General features: G+C 39.7%; 1 protein-coding gene across 1 annotated transcript in view; it reads left to right on the plus strand.

The window, feature by feature from the left end:
* LOC126188846 (uncharacterized) overlaps window positions 1-24452 on the plus strand; it is a 183749-nt gene extending 159297 nt beyond the window's left edge. Inside the window, exons 7-8 of the mRNA XM_049930488.1 lie at window positions 12356-12461; window positions 24094-24452. Of these exons, the coding sequence (XP_049786445.1) occupies window positions 12356-12461; window positions 24094-24128 (141 nt within the window). The 3' untranslated portion in view covers window positions 24129-24452. The remainder of the gene's footprint in view (window positions 1-12355; window positions 12462-24093) is intronic.
* Window positions 24453-24668: the final 216 nt, after the last annotated feature.

Consider the following 24668-nt stretch of genomic DNA (forward strand, 5'->3'; position numbering starts at 1 on the left):
CCTGTTTGAGTGAACCAAACAAGTGATAGTGAGAAGGGGCAAGATTGGGACTATATGGAGGATGATCCAGTACTTCAGATGTGAGTTTCTGGAGTGTTTCAACAGTGTGGGCAGCAGTATACAGACGGGCACTGTCGTTCAACAACACAACACCTTTTGACAGCAATACTCAGCGATTGCTTCGAATTGCAGACTTTAGCCTAGCAGTAAGCATCTAACTGTAATGTACAATGTTTATTGTTATGCCCCTTTAATAATGTTCCAGTACTGGGCCTTGTGCGTCCCAAAAAACTGTAAGCATCAGTTTTCCTGTGGACAGTTGGGTCTTGAACTTTATTTGGATGTTTCCATTCCATACTCTGCCATTTACTGCCAACATTTGTTGTTAATTCCACACAATAAACTCTGTTCCAACAAGTCACAATGAATTTATCACGAAAAATGAAACGCAACCTAACTAACTTCTCACTACATACTATGTGCTCATACAGCACAACACACTGAAACATTTTATGAAATAAGAGCAGTAAAATGCAAATTAATTAACTTTTGATTTCATGCTAATGAAGATCCTGTACTAAGCTTGCAAATTCTGAAACTATAATCTGATCAAATTACATAAATGCTCTGTAACACTTCCATTATTATCTACTGACAAAGAATGTATTTACTTAGCCAAAATATCTCTGAATCTCTTACTAATCAAATAAATTGAAACTGAGTACCAAATGCTTCCAAACTGACTAAGACTAGATAATGCTTACACAAATAAAATGACTCAGTCACACAGAACATATTCCTAATGCCAGCTATGTCATGCTTTAACTAGAAGTGTAATGATTAAACATTATAATAGGGAGTCAACTTTGGGTGCTACATGTTAGTGTTTCATTCCTCAAACATACCCCGCATACGCAAAGAAACTGGTACATCTTCCTACTACAGTGTAAGGCCCCCCATGAGCATGCAGAAGTGCTGCAACATGACATGGCATGGACTCAACTAATGTCTGAAGCAGTGCTGGAGGGAAATGATACCATGAATCCTGCAGGGCTGTCCAAAAATCCATAAGATACGAGGGGGTGGAGATCTCTTCTGAACAGCATGTTGCAAGGCATCCCAGATATGCTCAATAATGCTCATGTCTGGTGAGTTTGGTGGCCAGCAGAAGTGTTTAAACCCAGAAGAGTGTTCCTGGAGCCACTCTGTAGCAATTCTGGACATGTTGGATGTTGCATTGTCCTTTTGGAATGCCCAGGTCCATCACAATGCACAGAATGGATGCAGATGATCAGACAGGATGTTTACATACGTGTCACCTGTCATAGTCGTATCTAGATGTATCAGAGATCACATATCACTCCAACTACACACACCACACACTATTACAGATCCTCCACTGGCTTGAACAGTCCCCTGCTGACATGTAGGTCCATGGAGTCATAAGGTTACCTCCATACCCATACACATCCATCCACTCTATACAATTTCAAATGAGACTTGTCTGACCAGGCAACATGTTTCTAGCCATCAGGAGTCCAGTGTCGGTGATGCTGGGCCCAGGCAAGGCATAAAGCTTTGTGTCATGCAGTCATCAAGGGTACACGAGTGGGCCTTCAGCTCTGAAAGCCTATATCGATGATGTTTCAATAAATGGTTCACATGCTGACGCTTTTTGATGGCCAAGCATTGAAAAATCTGCAGCAATTTGCGGAAATGTTGCACTTCTGTCATGCTGAACAATTCTCTTCCATCATCATTGGTCCCATTCTTTCAGGTGGCAACAGCAATGTCAGAGATTTAATGTTTTACCAGATTCCTGTTATTCACAGTACACTCATGAAATGGTCGTGTGGGAAAATCCCCACTTCATTGCTACCTCAGAGATGCTGTGTCCAATTGCTCTTGAACCAACTGTAACACCATGTTCAAACTCACTTAAATCGTGATAACCTGCCATTGTAGCAGCAGCAACCGATCTAACAACTGTGCCAGACACTTGTTGTCTTATATATGCATTGCCAACCACAGTGCTATATTCTGCCCATTTACATATCTCTGTATTTGAATATGCATGCCTATACCAGTTTCTTTGGTTCTTCAGTGTAATATACACAAAGATAAAGTATTTGAGTTTCAAATCCTGTCCGTGATGTGCTACACAATTCATTGAATCTCCACAATTTGTGATGACATTCCCTACCATCAATCATTAGCTTAGTGTACTAGAACACATTTCACTGACTATTGATTATTATGAACATTGTTTAATTATTAGTTCATGGAGACATCATAGTGCAATCTAGCCTTTAATGTTAATCACTATGCACCAAGGTGAACCATATAGCAAATCTACAAGTGTCTGATGGATGAGTCCATTTACAAAATTATCCTCCCCAGCAGCATAACACAAAGCTTTCTCAACATAATCTCTTTCATCATATCAAAAAATCAGTAATTTATTCCAGTAAAACGTTGATGAAGCTTCCTATATCAGCTACTATATATCATAATCATTAATTTCCCAACATTTTTAGCATTAATACTGTATAGTGCTATTAATAAGTGCAACTTACCACATCTTTCAGCAAGTATTATGAAAATAGAAAATAGTAAATCCATTTTGTGGAAAAAGACATAAAGAAAAGTAAAATTATTAATCATTCTGAACACAGTTTCAATCCTACTACTAAATAACTGAAAGTATAAAATAAACAAAGTCCAACGTAGTCCTCAGTGTTCACATTACATTATATCTCCTAACACAAAACAATCAAAAGCATCAAACAGTGATGACATAATCTCAATATAAATTCCAAACATAAACATTGTCAGTGGCCAAAGTTACAGTCAATACTGAAAATGGGATTAAAAAATAATGTTGTTCCTTCATGAAGGCAAACTTCTGTGAATTGCTATTGGTCTTGCACTTCATTTATTCTACCTGGTGGTCTCCATGGCTTCTCTTTTTGTACATTCTTGTGGAACCTTTCCAACAATAATGAACATGTTTGTGTCTCTAAACTTTATTATCAATTTTCCTTCAAATCTACTTTCGAACTACTTGACCTTTTAGTACAAGCAAATACAGTTCTGTATTTACAAAACACTGTTACTCTTTCACTTGAAACAAATGATAGCTCAAAACCAATCAATACAGTACCTTGTAAGTTTTGGACAGAACAAGAAGTAGGTGTGTCAAAGTTACACAGTTTATCTACGGATTCAAGTGTCTTGCCTAAGTCTACATTGTGCTCTGTGTTACTACAGACTCATGTTTCATTGTTTTTAAACTATTTGCAGCATATATTTGTATATGCCTTCCAATATATTTGTATATGCCTTCCACCAGTCAAGCTGTAAACACTCATAAAATTCTAGTAAATCCACATGTAGTATCATTTTTGAGTTTCATGCACTGAGTGTACTCCCTCCCCACTGTGCAACAGGTTTAAAAACTTTTTTGTACAGCACTGGAAAATTGACTGATTCAGACAGCCTAGTTACAACACTTTCAATGTCATCTCTTTCACTCAAAATGTTTGTTTCTAAATTATCACTGCATGGAATAATTAGATTGTCATTGGCTTCAACTGATGCATGACTATTCTCTACGTTAGTCACAGTACTTTGTTCATTTTCTAAAACTGAATCTGCATATTCACATGAATGTTCCAGTCAGATTTGAGAGTTAGCTCATGAAATTCAGACTTAATTTGTGAAATTTGAGCATCATTTAAAGATGTAGATTTCTCCACTTCCAAAATTTTCAAATATAATGTCTTCCTAATCTTTAGTTAGATATTCAACTTTTAATACTGGAAAACATGTAATCTCATCGTCATTGTCATCTATGTCACTGAAAATATAGAGTTGTATACTGTCATCACACAAGCTACTTTGTCATTACTAGGCCCATTAAAATTTTTGGCAGTACCCTAGTAATATCATTTAGTTCATTGTGAAAGTCAAGATATGCCTGATCAGTTTCTTGTTCTACCTCAGATTTATCGGTAATCAGAATTCCATGTGTTTCTCATGCATCTTATGCAAGATGAACACTGTTTACATTGCCACTTGTCAAATCACCTCCTGCCTGCAAAATTTGAATCATTGGTTCACTATTTAACTGAACTGTTTCATTATTCAGATAATTTATGACCAAGTTCATCACATATTCCATCTATTTTGATACTCTGTCCCCTTACATCATTAACAACATGCGCCTTAAGCCAGTCTAGAAATTCTTGAAATAATCAACACCCTGACATTGAATAGCTTTCTGTTTCTTTTTATGTTAGCCCAAACTTGTCCCTTTCCTTTGTTCTCTGCCCCAGACTATAGTCTGATTTTGACATTTTTTGGTTTACTAATAGTCTGAAATATCGCAAAAATGTTCCATCACAAACAATGTTTCTCCATAGCACCCACAAAAGTAAAATAAAAGTTTTGTACTATACTCTTCTGTTTTGGTGTTCCATGTCTATTGTGTTTGCTATTGCACTTTCTCATTCCAGATTTTCATTCCAGTGTTTGATAACAGCAGGCAACAAGCTTCAGTTTATTTCAAAACCATCACTCAGTTTTACATTTGTTACACCCTTCTAGGTCCTCAGTGCTGTGTATGACTTAGATTTTTGAGAAATATGATATGTGATATGAATACACATGAAACTTACAAGAGGTTAATACAACCAACTTGAAAGAAATTAATATGACCATCCTGACTAGTTTCAGTGGATTCCAGCTCCTTGATCATGCTGTAATGCAACATAATCTTTCATTCCTCTATAATAAATGTATTTTTGTTCTTAACAGTAAAAAATTATATAAACTTGCTGCAATTTTAAACTTGACAGAATGTTAACAGTCTGTATGGGTGGTGTATCACGTTTGTTGTACAGGAATTCTTCCCAAGAATTTGATTTGGATCAAAAGCCTATTCAGTGTGCTACATGGATTAAGTAACAGATATGCCTTTATACTTTTCATTACATTTTTATTGTACAAAGTGACACAAGTGGTCTGTCACAAATCCTCTGATCAACAAAGCTCTCTAGTGGTCAACTCCCATCTTTACATAGGACTTTGAACAAATGCTCCATTGTTAACAGTACAATTTTTGATAACATAATTAAAAATCATTACAGTAAGTTGTTTCAACATATGTGCAAAATTGTTTCAAACACTCTTATTACTTTCAAATGTGCAATTCAGCCAAAAAATAATGTTAGTACACATGTTTACATCAAATATGCAGAACAAACAATGAATTTTATAGTTTCTTTAATTATTTGAATGTAAAATGAAGCATAAATCTCCTACCACATATATAATATTGTGGCAGCCACACCACAGAAATGTATGAAGGGTGGAACTGCAGCACAGCCAACATAAGCAAATGCCTGCACTAACGTGGCTAATGTGCACAGCTTTCCCAACCCACACTGGACAGAGCAGATGGGCAGTACAAGCTGGTGAATGCAACGCGACACAAATCTCCTACATTTCTTATTGTGGATCACATGAATCGAGTTAACATGGCTCCCCATAAACAAGTATGCAAAATCTTGCACACTCACTCATTTCATGGCACACATCCATTCCTTTCACAGTGCTTTTTCTCCCATCTGCAAGAGTCATGACGCATGATGGTTCGCGCCAAAAACTGAACTTTTGGAGACATGGTCATTGTCTCGTGTGGTCCATGGGGTTTCACCATGGCTCATCATCAGAGTATATATTCTCCAGGATCATTGATCAAGCAGTACCACCAGTGCAACAGTCCTGTATGGACAGACATTAATGATAAGCATTGCTCTTACCATCTTGCAATGTGTGGAAAAATAAATGTGTGTCACCAACAAAAATTATCCTCCTCATTTCCTGTCAACAAGCCTCTTACTTGAGCACAGTGTATGGGCGCAGCAGTAAAGCCAGTTCACTGCATGTTTATGACTGAAAGCAGTGATAACCACGTCTCTGCATCACTGGTGACCCCGACGTGATCTGAGGCTAACACTTGGTAATGAACATTCATTGGTATGAGTGACATGGAACTGTGAGTTGACTGGCACCTGAACAGTATTCCATAGTGAAAAATTACTGAGGTTTTTGGATGAACATGTTTTTTGTGTTTCTTTTTGTGTTTGTATGCTTCACTTGTGAACTGCCTAGTGTTATTTTTTGTGCTTTTTTGTCATGTGTTGTGTTATCTTCATTGTGTGCTTTCTCATTGTGTGAGGACTTAATTAAGATAGCGACTTTATAAAAGCTGCAAAAGATTATCAAAGACCTGTTCACCTGCAGCGAGAGGCTGGAGAGTGAGTTACAAGCATGCCCTACACACATGGACTCTGCACAACTGCAGACATCTCAGCAAAATTTTGGCGTACTAAGTCCCGCCACACCAACACCTACTACAATTGCTGGAGTGGCCACAAGCACTGGACAGGTGTTGGTCAGGCTACCTCCCTTTCGGCCATGTGACCCCATAATGTGGTTCAGCCAAGTGGAGGCAGTCTACATGAGCAACCACATAACCTGCCAACTTGCAAAATGTGGGCATATAGTGAGCCAGCTTGACCAAATATATGCAGCCAAAGTGCGGGATATAATCACCACCTCATTGATGCAGTCATCATATAAATGCCTCAAGGAAGAGCTGACTCAGTCGATCTCATCATCAGAGGAACAAGGGGAGCACCAACTACTGTGACGAGAGGAATGCAACGACCTGTGGCCCGCACAGTTCCTGCACCACTTGCAGAGTACCACACAGTCTGACTTGGTGCCGGGCTCGTTGTTATGCATTATCTGGGTGTGCAGCCTACCAGCTCAGGTGCAGGCAGTGATAACAGAACAGACAGAGATGCTGTTGGATGCTGCTGCAAACTTGGCCGACTGGGTGCACAATGCACTGGCGATGGTGCCGAATGCCACAGCCGCAGCAGCTTATGACACTTTTCCCCCACCTCCATGGCAGCGTGACCCACTGCAGCCACCACCTCAGACACTGACCTGCCCCAGCTAGTGCATAACTTGGATGCAAAGGTGGCAGCTCTTGTCACTCAAGTTGACTAGTTGGTGCATTCAAGGGCGGAGGGCAGCAGGCACCACAGTGGCAGCTGACCCATCCACTGATGAACCGCCTCATGCAACTGACAGTCCAGCACCAGCCATTCCAACAGTACTCCATGGATAGCAAAGCAGCTGGCTAGCAACTTCTGCTGGTACCATGCATGCTTTGTCAATGAAGCAACAAAGTGTCATCCTCCCTGCATGCTCCCATATGCCAACTGCAACTGGGCCGACACACACCTGGCTGCAATTCAGGATCAAGATGTCTCTTCACAGCATAATAAGTGGGCAGCGTGAAGTACCTTGTTAACACAGGTTCAGACCTTGCAATATTCCCCTGTTCTATATCAGGAGACCACAGGCAGGCTGAGGCACTCTCCCTCACAGGCAGTGAACAATTTGGCCATTAAAACTTGCGGCATACACAACAGCAATTTAGACCTAGGACTACACCACACATACTCATGGATGTTTTCTGTGGCCGATGTCAATGAGCTGATCCTGGGTGCAGACTTTCTTGGCCACTATAGGTTGCTAGCCAACATAACAAACAGCCAGCTCATTGACACAACAACAAATTTAAAGATAGTCGGACAGTACTGACAGGCCACATTCTACAGTATAAAACCTGTGAAGTGCCCTAGACCTTATGCTGACATCCTCGAAACATTTCCTGACCTCACTTGACCAGCTCGTGCACCAAAGGACATTAAACATTCGATGTTGCACGACATACCAACCGCATCCCGCCCTCCCATATCAAGCCACCCACATCAACTCACGCAAAACAGACTTGCAGTAGCAAAGGTAGATTTTGAGGTCATGCTGTGGGAAGGCGTCGTTTGACTGTAAAGCAGCCCGTGGTCATTGGTGCTACATTTTGTCCCAACAAAAGACAATTCATGGTGCCCATGTGTGGAGCATCATGCCCTTAATACACAAATAATGCCAGACAGATCAGACCCCACACCTTCAAGACTTCAGCCACACACTGGCAGGCTGTGCATTATTTAGTAAGATCAATTGCTCAAAGGCATACACCCAAATTCCAGTGGCACCTGAAGTCATTGAGAAAACAGTTATTGTAACATCCTTTGGGTTTTTTGAAAGCCTGTCTGTGACGTTTGGTCTTTGGAATGCTGCCCAGATCTGGCAGCAGTCCCTGGATGGCATATTGTCAGGATAACCATTTTGTTTTGCATACCTCAACAACGACCTACTGCAGTCCAAGTTGCTCAAGCTCCACTGCCACCACCTAACCATCATCTTTCAGCACCTGAGTGAAGTGTGCATTCAGTGTGATGGAAAACAAGTTCCATGGGCACTTAATTACCCCTTCCAGATTGACACCACTGCCGGAGAAAGTGCAAGTCATTCTAAACAGGCTGCACCCTCAGATGCACAAGAAATTGCACCATTACCACAGCATGTCAAACTTGCTCTGTCCAATGCTGCAGCCATGTAAAAGCCCATGACTAAGGCACCCCACAGTCCCAACTCAAAAGGGAAGACCCCTGTTAATTGGACGGACACAGTGGAACAGAGCTCCACAGGCTCAGGACAAAATCTCACAGAAGGAACACAGCTGGCGCACCCGGACACTGTGCGATCTTAGTGGTGGATGCCAGCCAGACCGACGTCAGCACGGCATTACAACAGCACCTTGATGGGACCTGACACATGCTCGCATTTTTCTCTAAGAAGGTATCTGAATCGCAATGTGCTTGGAGCGCTTATCGCTGAGAGTTGCTTCCGGTATATGGGGCAGTAAAATACTTCCACCCGTCAGTAGTAGCCCGACAATTTGTCATTTTCACTGCCCACTAACTGATTACTCAAGCATTTCACAACAGTCACGTTGCTCACTGTGTCATCTCCAGCATTTAGAGTACAGGTTGCAATTTACTACTGACATCCATCATATTTTGGGGATAGACAACGTAGTTGCTAATTGTTTGACCTGAGCGTGTGCCATTATATCATCCTTGTGAAAACTTTGAGGACATTGGCAAAGTACAGGAGAAAGATGAAGAACTGCACAGTTTCTGTCACGCCACCTCCAGCAGCTTGCAACAGGCCTGGTGCCTGAAAATTTGGTGTGACATCTCAACCGGTGCGCACTGACTGTTCCTCCCAGAGAAATTACGGTGCAGTGCCCTCAACTGTGTGCACATGCTGTGATACCCTGGCACCAACAGCATTTTGATCCTCATTGCTGTGCGTTTTATCTGGCGCAGGCTTTGGAAGGACTGCTGCGAATGGGCATGCTCTCATATGCCATGTCAGCTTGCCATAAGTTTGGAGGCACACCCATGCACCTGTGGGCACCTTCCCCAATGTAACAAGTCAATTTGCACACGTCCATGTGGACCTCATTGGCCTGCTCTCTCCCTCTCTTAAGGCAAGTGATATCTTATAAGTATAGTGGACTGCTTCACTCACTGGCTGTGGCAACACCCATGATGGACTTCACTGCCAAGACTGTTGCCACCACATTCATTGACACCTGGGTGGCATGCTTTGGATGTCCCAGTAATGTGACAACTGACCACAGCTGCCAATTTCACTGTGCATTATTCATGCATGTCGACAGACAGTGTGTCATTCTATTACACAGGACAACACGCTACCATCTGGCGTCAAATGGCATGGTTGAACGGCTCCACAGGACTCTGGAAGCTGCCCTAACTTTCCATGACACCTCATGACCTGTGGAACTCCCACTGGTGCTGCTCGGCCTGCAATAATGCCAAAGGAGGAGATCGATGTGGCCCTTGCCGATCTCGTTTATGGACAGCCTCTGACAAGACTGGGTGATTTTGTAGAAGTATCACCCCTACATGGAGCCATGGCACCCACTCTGGTAAAATGCCTGTGCACTCAAATGGCTGGCCTCCGAGAGCACAAGCCGATGCAGCACGGCACAGGGAAGGTATTTGTGCACACCAACTTGCAGCGCTGCATGCGGGTTATGTTGTGTTATGACGCAGTACAGTCACCCCTCTAGCTGCCCTGCTCTGGACTACACCATGTGATCAACCAACGGAAAAAATGCTGGACATTGAGTGCAACATGAAGCAGTCTACAGTCTCAACCAACCATGTCAAGCCAGCTTACAACTTGCCTGCTCCAGCAGCCACAAACTTTTTAGACCCAGAGGAAGATCTGACAGCAGTCAACACTATTTCCACCAGCAGTCAGACAGATCCCGCTCCTGTAGCCACTGGTGATGCACAGCAGCAGCCTGCTGTCATTGCGGCACCACATGCACCTCCCATCACACCACCCAGGTAGCCAGTGCTGCCGCCTGGACCACACCCAACATAGGTGCACTGTTCACCCCCACCACATGCACCAGCCACCGCCTCTGATTCAAATGTTTGTGCTGTAGAGACCCCGTCTCCAGCTGAACACACATTCAGCCGGTAGCTCCAGTTGAGCTCCAGACAATGCCTCCCCTGTCTGTCACAGTTCCTGGACCTTTGTTTGCACCCCTGTGCTTCCGCTGCATTGGATGTTGAGGCCAGAGTGGCATTTGTGCCAGCTACTGTATTTGCGTTGTCATTGAGCTCCACACATCACCCACACTACCACCGGACTTGTCCTTAGCAGCTCTAGGACCTGCATTCAAGTCGTGAAGACACCATACTCATGTATACTCTCTGGGCCTCCACTGTCTCGAATGTTGAGGCTGGATCAAGAAATGCACTGTGCTCCTGCAACTGAGTCAGTCGATGAACTTGCGGAACATGCAAGTGTGAACACTTGTACTTGTCATTCTTGATGTCACTCTAAACAATTTAAAAAGTGAAATTTGTTCTACTGAAGTGCATTAACTGTAGCATTAGTGAACACTCTGGATCATTATTAAGATATCAGTGCACTGGCCTTTGAGACATCTTCCCAGCTGACTTGCAGCCACGTGCACTTTCCTACGGAAGGTTCCTAGCCAGTGCATGCTGCTGGCACTATCACTAGCTGACCATGCGAGGACAAGCCCAACAACACCAGTCTGGCGTGCTGACATTATGGCCACCATCCTTTAACTGCTGAGTGACCGACTGCAGCCATGCCCACACTGTCACCATGCAGTGTACGAACTTAAACAAATGAGTGCTACAGATTGATCGCCGTATTTTTTCGTGGCTATGGAGCTCTGACCTCCGGGAGAAGAGCAGAGCTGCAGCACAGTTGACACAACCAAATGGTGCCAGGCATTCGCACAGCCCAAGCATGCAGCTTTCCTGTTACACCAAATTTTGGCAATGGTGTATCATGCACAGGCCCAGGTGGGACAAAGCAGGCAGGCAGTGTGAGCTCGTCAAAGCGATGCAACTCATGTCTCCAACCGTTCTCACCATCACTGATCTTTCTCGCCATAAACCACGAGGGTCAAGTTAACGTGATTCCCCACAAACATGTATGTGAAATCTTGCACATTTGCTCATTTCACGACATGCATCCATTCATTTTGTAGAGCTTTTTCTCCCACCCATGAAAGTCATGACGATCCACAGATCACGCCAAAAACTGAACTTTTGGAGACACAGCCTTTGTCTTACATGATCTACATGGTCGTGCCACGGCTCATCACCAGAGTGTATACCCTCCAGGATCGGTGATTGAACCATACTGCCAGTGCAATGAATCTGTATGTATGGACTTTAATGGTAAATGTTGTTTGTACTATCTTTTAAGGTATGGAAAAACAAATGTGAGTCACCGACAAAAATGACCCTCAACATTTCCCATCACAAAGCCTCTCCCTAGAGCATAGTGCTTGGATGCAACAATAGAACCAGTTCACTGTATGTTTATGACCGTAAGCAGTGACAACCAAGTCCACACTTCAATATATATTTGAATAGAGCTTTTTAATAGTGTTAACAATAATGCTGCCTTTACACAAAGGGCATCATTTGAAGATTTGTTGTTGTGTTTTGGGTTGCATAATAGCAAAAATTGTCATAATTATTTAGAAACTTAGTGACTTCTGTCTTCGTAGTATCTCAAAATTGTTAACATATTTGTTGGTCGTGGAACAAACTGACAATTCCAAAAAAAATGGATAGTTTTTTTCTACTTTTAATTGTATCCATCAGCAGTACTTTCAGTTTCACCTCCTGAAAGTAATCATTTGCCATCCATTCTGTCTCCTTGCAGTTGTTAAATTTTCTTAGGTGACTTCTCAATTTCATACAACTTGACTTTTTGTGTATACATATGTTAAAACTAAATCCACAGATTTTCATCTGATGGTGTGGTGTTATTTCAGAACCAGCAAGTGTGTGATGTACAGGTGTTGGACATACCATGGCTGCCTAAACGTGAAGTTACACAAGTAAATTGCATTCCAATAAATTCAAGTCGGAAAAAGAGAGGTAAGTGAAGTGTTCTGAGGAACAAATTATGTTATCTAGTAGCAGTGAGTATAAGAGGATTGTTCTTTGCCTCACAATGTTTACCATGTTTACTGAAGTATAAGATGCACTGAACGAGATGAGCAAGTTTTATGCTCCTGTAAAATAAGTTATTTAGATTATAATAACATTTAGTTTGGTACAGATTGCTCAGTAAATGTGAGTACATGTAGGAATATGTTTTTTAAATCTGATTATTAAATATTTCATTTTCTTCACTTATTATCACAAAAACCACAAACAGACAGTAAAGTCAGGTTATTGTAAAACTTTTATTTTTTCTTCCCCACAGTAGACGTAGAGAATCTCATATATGCACTAGCAGTTTGTCTATATACAGTTGTGTATAGGCTAAATGTTTGTATATGAATTTTCTTGTTTGGCTTATTCTTACTAAAGTATTATTTTAACTGTAAGTGAAAGGTGCCTGACTTGTAGAATTGTTAGTTTTGGGATTTGGTGTGATGGGTGCTGTAGTTTTTTTTCCCCACTGGGATGACTGTAGTGCCATGGGACAACAATCAATTGACAACCAATGTGCAGTATATTGTCTACATAATTCAGACACACTATCCAGTGAAATACATAAGACAACTGTCCATGTGAAATATGTTTAACTACTCACAAAGAGCTCTTCTTATGGGGCAGCCGCAACTGTAGAAGTCCATTTTAAAAAGTGAAGAAACCACTGGACAGTTGCATCATCCACAATCCTTTATTACATACACAGTGTTTTCGGAACACTTAAAAGTTACATTATCTTGTGTAAAAAATAGAATCACTTAATCATCTGAGGTCATCCTCATCCCAAAATCATCATGAAACCAAAGGTTCCATGTGAAAAGAGTAAAAGGTAACTTTAAGTGTTCCACAACTTGTCATTTACCCAATAAAAGAGAGTGGATTAAGCCACTGACCTGCAGTTTCTCATCTTTCAAATTTACCTACTCAATAGTCTAATAGATATATGTAGTTATAAAAGATTTTTTTTACAAACAAATTAAAATATAAACCCATATGTACCAAGAAGTATCTTGCTTCTTTCTGCCATTTTCTCTTTAGATATATTTAATTTCACGTGGATGCAAGACAGCACTTTCAGCATTGCAAAGAGAATCAGCAGATCTGACAATATTACGAGAGATGTTTCATAGACAATGCACACTAATTTCTTGTTTACTTACAGGTTTATTTTTTTTATTTTCTGTTTATTTATTTTTTAATTATCTCTTAACAGTCCTTCAAAATGATCTCCCTGCTTCTCTATGACTGAATCTCAACATCTCAGAAGCTTTTATTATTTCATCGATAATGCCACTTCTGTTCACCTGTTGAATAGCTCAGGTAATGGTGGTAGAAAGTGCTTCCAGCGAAAGATAATTATGTCGGTGTATACATTTTTTCAACTATGGGAACATTGAAGTCTGGTGGACTTGTATTCAGGTTTTGGGGAAGATGTGGTGACACTTCCGATCCATATTCAAGCAGTTTTTAGTCTATAATATTGCCGATATGTGGGTAAGCATTGTCATGGAGAATGAGTGGCTCAGCCTTGAGCAACTGAGGTTGGGTTTTGTGTAGTTTTCTGTGCACAGTTTGTATAAAGTTACAATAACACACTGCTGTCAGACTTGTTCCACATGGGACTCTATTTGTTATGATGATTCCTTGGTGATAGTAACCAAAAATCATCATTTGCTTGAGCATGTTGAAATTTTTTTGGACATGGAGAATTAAGCCCTCCACTCATTGGACTGTGATTTCAACGCTGGTTGAAGTCTCTAACTCATGTTTCATCTATAGTGACAATTCAACACAAGAGTCCTTGACCTTCATGGTCAAATCATTGTTTGAGCAAGATTGCAATGTCCAGGCATTTCTGCTTCTCTTCAGCAGTCAATCAGTATGGAACTTATCCTGCAGAAATTCTTCTCTACTTGAAATCATTTGTCAGAATATAGAATACTGATGTTGGGGGAATTCCCATGGCTTCAGGAAGTTCCTCAGAAACCATAAAACATTAACAAACACATTTTTTTTTCAAATTTCAGTTATTAACTATAGTGATCAGATTTTTCTCTATGAAACATTATTAGTGGAGGTGTTCAGGCCAGCACCCGCAGCTACACTGGCAAAGTTGATTGCTGTATTGTGGCACAAAAAAAGTTCATCTTTACATGAAATTGTGATGGTTCGCAATTAATTAGCCCACTGAAGGTTATTTACTCTTCAGTAGTTAATTTAAGTGAGTCCATTACATGATTTATTAAGTTTAACAATAAATCACTCATATGAGAATTACCTTTCACAGTACTTGTTCGCAACACAGTCCAATTACACTATTAATTAATTTAAGTTACAGAATCTTCTTGAAAGCAATGAAACATTAGAGTTCAGTTAAACACTGGCGTTTGCTGGTGCATTTAATTTTTGCATATAGAGTGCACATAATTGTGAGGTGAGTCAACAACAAGAGCACATCTGACTCAGATTTTACTTGTTAGCTCTCAAATTAAGAACTGTCAGTTTTTGGTGATGTCCAACAGCTCATGCATGGGTGAAGAACAGACTGTTACTTTGAAAAGTACATAATGCTTTAAAATTTGACTAGGTTGGAATTTACTATTTTTGATGAACTATTAGAACTAAGGTGATTTATGCTTTTATAAAATGTTACTAGTCAGAAATCTATAAAATTACAGCAAACTACTGTCTTTATGCAATTTGAGTCACCTTCTTTATATGTATAAGTGTGATCGCAAATTACAGGAAATTACATGAAAGTATTAATTAATGAGTTAATCAGTGCTGTATATCATTTTGTATAGGTAAGTTAAGGTAACAAAAGTATGTGGTCAAAGTGCAGAATTTAACAGTGCTTCTCATGAAAATATGCATTGAAAAAGGGGCTGCTCATGAACTTCAAAGTTCAGTTACTGTTGAAGATAATTAGCTTTAGGTAATTTAAAATCCATTACTGAAAAGTGGGAATGTTTAACTTTTGATTGGTGTATATCACTTTTCCAAACTATGTTGATTAGCTCATGAAGTTTTGCATGTAGCAAAGTATATTGCAGTCAGTTATAAGTTTTAATTATGAGAGTTGTAATGACAACTAATTACACCAATGGGATCAGAGCAGCAAAAATAATAATCTGAATAATAAATTCCATTGAAATCCAGTCTAAAGAAGAACTTCAGATTTTCATGCAGGTGTTACTCGCCAATAGTTAAATATATTGAAAATAAGATAATAATTAGAAATAATTGTTTATTTATGGGAGAAGGAAAACATAATAAATAGGAAAAATCCACTTGTTGTGGCACCTCCCAGCCCCAAGCCCTTCTTCTCTCATACACTTTCATCCATGTCAGTTTTCTCTACTAATTGTGATACACATTGTATACAAATCTTGCACTTGGTTGTCCCTGGCACCCCTCTTGGCTTGGCGCCCTAAATGGTTCCTACAAATTGTGATATGTGCTGTATAGAAATCTTATAGTTGTGGTGCCTCTGACACTCCACTCAGCTTGGTGCCCCAAATGGCATCTTATCTCACTTGTGCCTTAAACTGGCTCTAAATCTGCCCCGTCTTTGTTGCAGTTCTCATAATTCTTGCTCTCTACTCTTCTTCCTAAATTCCCTTCATACACATCTAGGTTTGCCACAATTCTGACAAACTACTTTTGATGAAGTGTTCCCCAGGTGTCCTTCTCTAATACCTTCCTCCTTCTCCTCCTCCTCCTCCTCCTCCTCTTCCTTCCCGTACTTCCTCCACCACCTGCCCCCCATCTAAATCTCTACTCTCCCAATCTCTTGCTCTTACAGATTGGCTATCCCTGTGCATATCCACAAATTCCACAGCCTGGCTCTCCAGAACTACCTAGTCTAATTGAGCCAACATCTTGCAGACCTGACAAAATACTGCTCTCTGACTATTCTCAGGGCTTAGCCACTGTAAAATATGGCTTACTACTTGCTCCTTGGTGTGCGGAGGTTTCAATGCCACCACTTTCCTTCTAACTTGCTGAACACAGTTTATTAATATTCACAGCCAGACTGATGATAAAGTAGCCCCTGCAGGCCTTTCCAAGTATTATTTTCCTCTTTGGTGTGCTATACTTCATCATTTACATTATTCTTCACATTTACCTCAACTGATCTTAAAGCATTTAAATCACCCAGTTCCATGGTCTGAGCTCTATTCTGAAACCTATCATAAAATACAAAAATTCAGCTATATGACCCACTGAATTCAATGATGAATGACAACACTGTTTCAAAAAATCCTGTGGTTCTGCAACTTTGTGAACAGAGTATCAATGATTGTTTAGCCAGCCTCTCTATTACGAACACTCGAATTAACTTCACTACCGAAGTTACTCATTTTTCTATTATGGGTCTGAAACCATTCATTAATAGTGTTGCTATAGGTTTCTAAAAATTGTTCCTGATTCTTGTCCACATCCACTAGGTCACTCATTCTGTCAACATAGTGATCCAAATGGGCCTGAAATCTTCATATTTGACTGAGAGTATCCTCACATTCCAACAGATCTAATATTTCTTTAAATGTGTCATGAATTAAGACAACAGTCAGATTTATCTCACTGAGCTCAGTAATCTGTTGAACAACCTGCAAATAACTGTTGTTGCATACTTGTTCCATAGCTCCTGGACAGTACCTTTAGGATCTACCTGTCTCCTCCATAATTCATACATTAGTTCCCCTCTTCTCAGGAAAGTTTGATCCTTTACATTGCTAGGCATACTCAAAAATGCCTCAAAGATAAAGTCCTCAGGTTCTTCAAACATGATTAATTTTCTCAGCTGTACCCAGGCAAAAACAATTACATAGCAGTAAGAGTGGACAGTGAAAAAGGTCATAAGCAGAAATGTGTCCTACTTTGTAACATGAAAGAAATGTTCATAGCCTACTGTAAGCATATGACAGTGAATTGGGGTCCCCAAAATTTTGTGAACTGAGGCCAAAGTGATGTATTGCAGTTGATCCTGCTGGTACACACTCAGTGTATTTATGCGTGATACTTTGAAATGCCAAACTGATGTTAGCTTCAACACCTATCAAGAATGAGGACTACAAGAAACTAATCTAGAATACTGTGTGCTGTTTGGAATCAAAACATGTTTGTTTTTAAGTTGTGAGGCCGGTCCATCTGACCAGATTGAAACTACCTTCACATTTTCAGGTACAGTTGACAGTACCTTGCTAATGTAAGCAATTGCACTACTTGAGTCATGGCTTTATCCAGGGCACCATGTGACTTACATTATGACAAACCTGCTTTGCTAGGCTGCTGATTTTGTAACTTATGTTACCTATGTTTTCTAACTCCCACCCTATTTTTAGCTCTTCTTTCTTCTAATAACAGTCATTGCCTATGTTGACTCAGCTGTAGAACCTTTTGTTTCTGCTTCTGCTGGCTTTTTATAGATTCTTCCAGATGCTTCTTCTTAAATTCTTCATATTTTTCTTCACTCTTTAACTTTTCCCTCCTCCTACACTGTCTTTCTGCTGCTGCTAAAGGCATTCTCTTCTTCTAACCTTACAATAGTACAACTGTAGCTCAGATTATGTGACTCACGTTACACATTTAGTTTTCTGTTTTTACAATATTGGTGGAAATTGGGAAATTTTTAGTAATGGTTTTAGTTACACATTCACACTAAGAAGTAAATTACTGATCAAGATAAAGTTATCTCTAATATCTTTCTTGGTATAAAAACTTAATTAGATGAAAGTGACTCATGTTACTTGAAAGTTCGTGCTGTTGTGTTATATTATTTATCCTAACCTATAATTTACCTACTTCAGTTTTATACTCTTTATGCAATACATTAGGGTATGTAATGGTAATATAAATAATGATATGCTAATTCTTACCTGCCAGTTAGTTGAAATGTAGGTCCAAAATCTCCAATAATTCACACTCTCATCATATGAAAAACATATGGCATTATAAAAATTGCTAATAATAATGGAGGGAAAGCAATAATGGGCCACAAACGATTGTTGCAATACACCAAAAAGTCCAGACTTTTCAAAAAATATATAGAAGGTACCAAATTTTAAACTTTTAAGTATTGTAAGTGTGACCTACATTACATGGAATATCCCTTCCATCTCTGGGTCTTTGGTTGACATATGTTTGATGATTTTTCTGATGTTTTGCCAGCACAAGTGGCTGGCACTGTCAAAGTTCCAACATGCTTTGCTGATGGTGGACTGGAGTCGAGCTCACAGGTGCAGCTTATATACAGGGTGTCTCATCTAACTTTGCCACCTCAAATATCTCTGGAGCAACAATAGATATTCAAAAATGGTTTTCACCAGCAGGGGCTTGGGAAACTAAATACTATGCGAAATTTTAAAACGTAAACAAATACTATTTTCAACACAAACTTGTGTATTTTTAAATGGACACCTCCTGTTGTTTTATATGCAATCAATCGCATGAAAAATCACAAAAATAATGGCATTGGTTGCACCACAATATGTCAATTACATCCCGAGAAAAGCAAAGATGACTCTTGAAATAAATTAAGCGCACAGATAGCGCGCATCTTGAGACTCAAGCATGCACCTTATGCTGCCTGTGTCAGGGGCTCACACAATGGGAAGGTATGAACAATCCACAAAACCAAGCAAACCAATGCAAAGTTACATTTTTCATATTGTAAATGTATTTTTATTCTAGCAAAATGACAACTAGAGCTACACTTTAATTCACTTTGCTAAACACATTTACTAGTGCCTTGTCTCCCACAGGAACTGTATTGTTCTGCATTACATCCAGCTTAGAAAATACATCCACATCTTGACCAATGAGACTGTGTCATGTCAACATATATTAGTAGTGCCCTCTGTTTGCATCAATACATGTTTGTAGATGGGTAACGAGAGAGTGTTGCACGGATTGCAGAGTTTCTACAGATATTGCCATTACATGCCTCAGTAATACAATGTTGCATATCCTCTACTGTCATTGGGGGTTCTCGATACACTCTGTCTCTCACTGCGCCCCAGAGAAAGAAGTCTAATGATGTCAAGTTGGGGGACTGCCTACACAGTACCTCCTTGGATGATCCACCTAATTGGATATGTCACATCTAGAATGTCTCTGGCAACTTTTGCATTGTGTGCAGAGCATCCATCTTGTTGAAACCACAATGATAGACAATTTTCCAATCCTAGAGTATCTATGAGGAGTGCTAGTGTGTGTTAAAGAAATGATGCATATCACTGTCTATTCAATGTTCCATGGTAAAACTAGGGACCTACAATACAGTTCACAATGACCCACACCAGAAATTGACACTCCACTGTCATTGATGAGCAACTTGGCGAATCCAGTGGGGATTTTGCATGGACCAGTAGTGCATGTTCCGCAGATTCACATTACCATGATTTGTAAATGAAGCCTCATCCATAAACAATGTATTGCTTCTGAATACTGGAGTGCCTTGAAAATGCTGAAGTGAAAAATGACAGAATGCAATGTGGGATTCAAAGTCAGTCCTGTACAGTTGTTGGTGCAATGAGATATGGAACGGATGAAACTGATACTGATGCAAGATTCTGCACACTCTACTGTGGCTTATTTCTACACCTCAAGCAATTTTTCATACACCCACCTGAGGATTGTGTGCTACACCAGCCATAACAGCAAATCCGTTTCCATTGCCAGTCACTGGCATTGTAAGTCAACATTTTGTGGGAACCCAGCTTCCTGTTTACATGAGTGTCTTGCAGATGTTGCCAATGGTTTGACACAATGGACACTGCTGATCTGGCTAGCATTCAGCATACAGTGTCACAGTTGCGGTTGCATTTCTGTGACATTTGCCATAAGTTAAAATAATATCTAGTTTTTCTTCATTACTGAAGGCCTACATATCAACTAGATGACGGCAAATGTAACAAGCCACAAGAAAACACATTGTAAGAGGTGGACAGGTTCAAGTAAGGTACAGTTCAAGAAGGGGCTAAACTATTCCCCTTTAGGAGTGCCATCAATGAAATATGAGCCAATGCTGTGTTGTCATACATTACCACACCATACATTAACACTCCACTGACATAGTACATCAATCACATCACAATTATTGGCAGCTTGAGTCTCAGGACGTGCGCTAGCTGTGCATTTCATTTATTTCAAGTGTCAACTTAGCTTCAGAATTTCTCGGGATGTAACTGACATATTGCAATGCAACCAATGCCATTATGTTTGTGATTTTTCATGCTATTGATTGCATACAAAATAATAGGGGGTGTCCATTTAAAAATACACAAGTTTGTGTTAAAAATAGTATTTGTTTACTTTTTAAAATTTCACATAGTATTTGGTTTCCTAAGCCCCTGCCATACATTCATGCTGGTGGAAACCATTTTTGAATATCTATTGTTGTTCCAGAGATATTTGAGGTGGCAGAGTTAGGTGAGACACTCTGTATATGGCACACCAGTGTCCAAGAGCTTTTCTGTGGTAATTACTGCAGAGGTTCTCCCCTTGCTACCTGCAACGATCATTTGCTGCAACATGGGAATTCAGCATCTGTTCAACTTGAGGCTTTCTTCTTGCTTGTTGAAGCCATTGTCATGTTTGTGTATGTCTACTTCTTCCCTGAATAAGCAGGTGTGACAACTCTTTTCTACACCAAGAACTTCCATGTTCACATATTTTACTATGTGGTTGGTCTTCCAAAGAGTGTGCTCTTCCGTGGCTAATTTTTCATCCTGGAACAACCAGCAATGCCACTCATGTTCAGTGATTCTAGTGTTGACTTATCATCCAGTCATTCCAACATACACTTTTCCACCTTTACATGGTATGGAGTATATTCCTGACATTGCAAGTGGGTTTCTTTTCTCCTTTGCTGATCTAAGACACTCTCTGATCTTCTTGGATAAGGAAAATGTGACCATCATAATGAAAACTGAAGATTACAAGCAGAAGAACCAGGACCTACTAGATGCAATGTGCACCAAAAACTAAGTGCAGATCTGATGTAGTGGATCTGCACTTAGTTCTCAGCAGACAAAAAGAGGACCCTCCAGGACACAGAAGACTAACACCTCAGCTGTATGGATTATCAAAGATCCGTAAGAATAATGTTCCATTAAGACTGACTGTTAGTGCTACTGGTTCACCAACGTATAAACTTCCAAAACACTTGTCCTCTTTACTCCAGCTGCATGTTTGAGAGACTGATACATACATAAAGGACTTGGGACATTTCACTGAGAAGCTGAAGAAACTAGAACTTGCAAGAAATGACATCCTGGTCAGCTCTGATTTGTTTGCTTACCGAAGTGGCAATCCGTGGTTCTGTGTAGTAATTGGTTCCATTTTCTGGCAAGACAATACCAAGCTCTTTCAAACATGTATCACCATGCCATTACTACCAGCTGTGGCAGCAGTTGATGACTGAACCAGCACAGGTCTGGCAACTCATGGAATTTGAGTCACTTTCTCTGATGCTACAATCACCGACAGTCTCAGTGCCTCAGCAGCAACTACAGCCTCAACTGAAGTAGACAGCAAATGAATAAGATGCCAAAGGGATAGAAAATTTGGAAATTGAGATACTGTTGGAGCCACTGCCAGGGCACAATGCTCCCCATTGCCCCAGTAGCTAAAACATAGGTCTGGTCACTTCCAACCCCATTAAAGTGGAGAAGAATTTAGTATCTTCACTGCATTTGGACATTGATATACAGATGGATGTACCAGCATTTGCTCTCCAGAGATTTATGATGTCATGGCCACACACGGGTATGTTAACAAGACTTCTGGGTGACATAGACCACTAGAAAAGTGTCGGCTCATTCATCAGCCAGTCGTGTTGATGTATCCAAAGCTTTTTGGTTGCTGGTATTACTATTTGCACACAGTAACATGCTTGTTCCCAGTTATTGCTCTTGGTTTGCTATTCAGATTTTGTTTGTATATTGTTAATGATTCTGAGCTTTATGCTTGAATTCCTCTTGTGTGTTCTCTTTTATTTGTGTAAGATTGGCTGCCATCCACTCAGCTGTTTCAGCCACTTGCAGTTTTCCAGAGAAACTATGGCACTCCCCGCCTGTGGGTACCACATTGGGAAACATAATGAACCTGTATCATTGTACCCCTTTTCTATTCTTTTTGCTGTTGGTTCTCGGAGAGAGAAATCGTCAGTACCCTTCTGTGTGGTCCAGAATTTCTCTAATAATGCAATTATGAGAAGGTTTTGTAAGAAATGTCTTAGGTGCATGAATTACTCTTCCTTATAATCGTTCCAATAAATCAGATTGGCATTTGCCTTCCCAGTAGCTATATCTGTGTGTTCATTCCACATGAAATCTTTGCATACAAACTTGTAGATACTTGTGCATCATGACTGATCACCTATTGTGCAATGAAATGTTATTAATACAGATACTTTCATCTATTTCTGTGCATTACATTACTTTTTGGCACTGAGGGTAGGCTAACAGTCTTCACATCAGGCAGTGATCATCTGAATGTGTCACTGCATTTTGTAGTAAGTTGCCAATTATGCCACCAGTCTAACAGAAATACAGAAATACATCAGTTATCTGCAAGATCATTTACATATATTGTGAACAGTGGCGATGGCTCTGAGCACTATGGGACTTAACTTCTGTGGTCATCAGTCCCCTAGAACTTAGAACTACTTAAACCTAACTAACCTAAGGACACCACACACATCCATGCCCGAGGCAGGATTTGAACCTGCGACCGTAGCAGTCCCGTGGTTCCATGAACAGTGGCGCCAGGGGTGGCCTCGTTAGACTATCTTGAACATAACAGATGTTACTTTTGCTTCTGACTGTCTGTCTTCGTAAGAACAATGTACTGAGGTATGTTTGTGTTGATCTAATCATGTGTCTGTTCAGATATTTCACACACACATACACAGTTCCACCATATATTCCCTGCAGACCTATAAGAGCCATGCATTTACTGTGAATTTGCTCTAACATGAGAACTAACCCCTCCAAATGCATAAGAAATTCCAGTTTGTCACATAATTCAAACCACTATGCAGACATGCTATTAAACTTTTTCCAGGAAGTGAATCCTTAATGTCAAGCACAGACTGACTGCAGACCTTTTGATTATTCTACTGCCTGCCAAACTGAATTTCCAAATTACACCTTTTTCCTAAGAATTGATAATGCATTAATTTATCATATAAGTTAATGATCCATTATACTGCACACAATAGTGTTGCCACACAAAACCTAAAATTGTTGTAAGTTAAGGTCAGGAATATAGAAGTTAAAACAGTTGTCTCCTCTTTATGTCCAAATAAAATGAAAATGTGTTTGTGATTAGTGAGCAGTTTTATTACACATTCTTCTTTACCCTTTTTGTAGCATTTAGAAGGTCTCATGCAGTTCCAACTTTATTATTTTAGTCATATCTGTTATTTTTCAGCAGCTGTAGTATAAATTTATGTATAGAATTCAGTTGACAGTTGCAAATAATTTTCAACAAATGACTGAATTCTACTATGAAATACCATCTTTGTAAAAATGTGAAAAACTTTATTTTCGTTTTCCAGGAATTCTGCTGAAGTCACATCAATTTCCTTCGTAGCTACTGATCTTAAACAACATTGATCTTGATAACTTCCAGAATGGACATCATATATTCATATTTCACATGAAAACAGACAAATTGTTTAAATCAGAGCCCATCTAAAGTTGTTGAAACATGGGTATAGAGAAATGGCATGATGTGCCTAATCTACGCTTAAATCTAAAGCATGAAAAGATCCATATACTGTGAAGAAGGATGGATAAATTAATAAAAAAATTAAAAGCACTTTGTAACTTGTTTTTTATATATTATACAAAATTCAAGTAGATTAATGTAAAAGATAGAAAAGAAATAATAAAGGAAGTTTTAAATTACAATGTATGTACAAACGTTTTAATGAAATAAATTTCCTTGTTGCTTCCGTTCAATGTTTTTTGCATGTAATTTTATTTCACAAAATAAAGAATGAAAACGCTTCCATCAAAACATCTGCCAGCAAGTGTTAATCCTACACATTACTGAAAACTGATATCTTGTTTCCAGTATATGCAGTGTGTACTGTCAAATTTTACACACAGTCATAGATTTACAATTGCC

Source organism: Schistocerca cancellata, chromosome 5, assembly GCF_023864275.1.
Source record: "Schistocerca cancellata isolate TAMUIC-IGC-003103 chromosome 5, iqSchCanc2.1, whole genome shotgun sequence".
Taxonomy (NCBI): domain Eukaryota; kingdom Metazoa; phylum Arthropoda; class Insecta; order Orthoptera; family Acrididae; genus Schistocerca; species Schistocerca cancellata.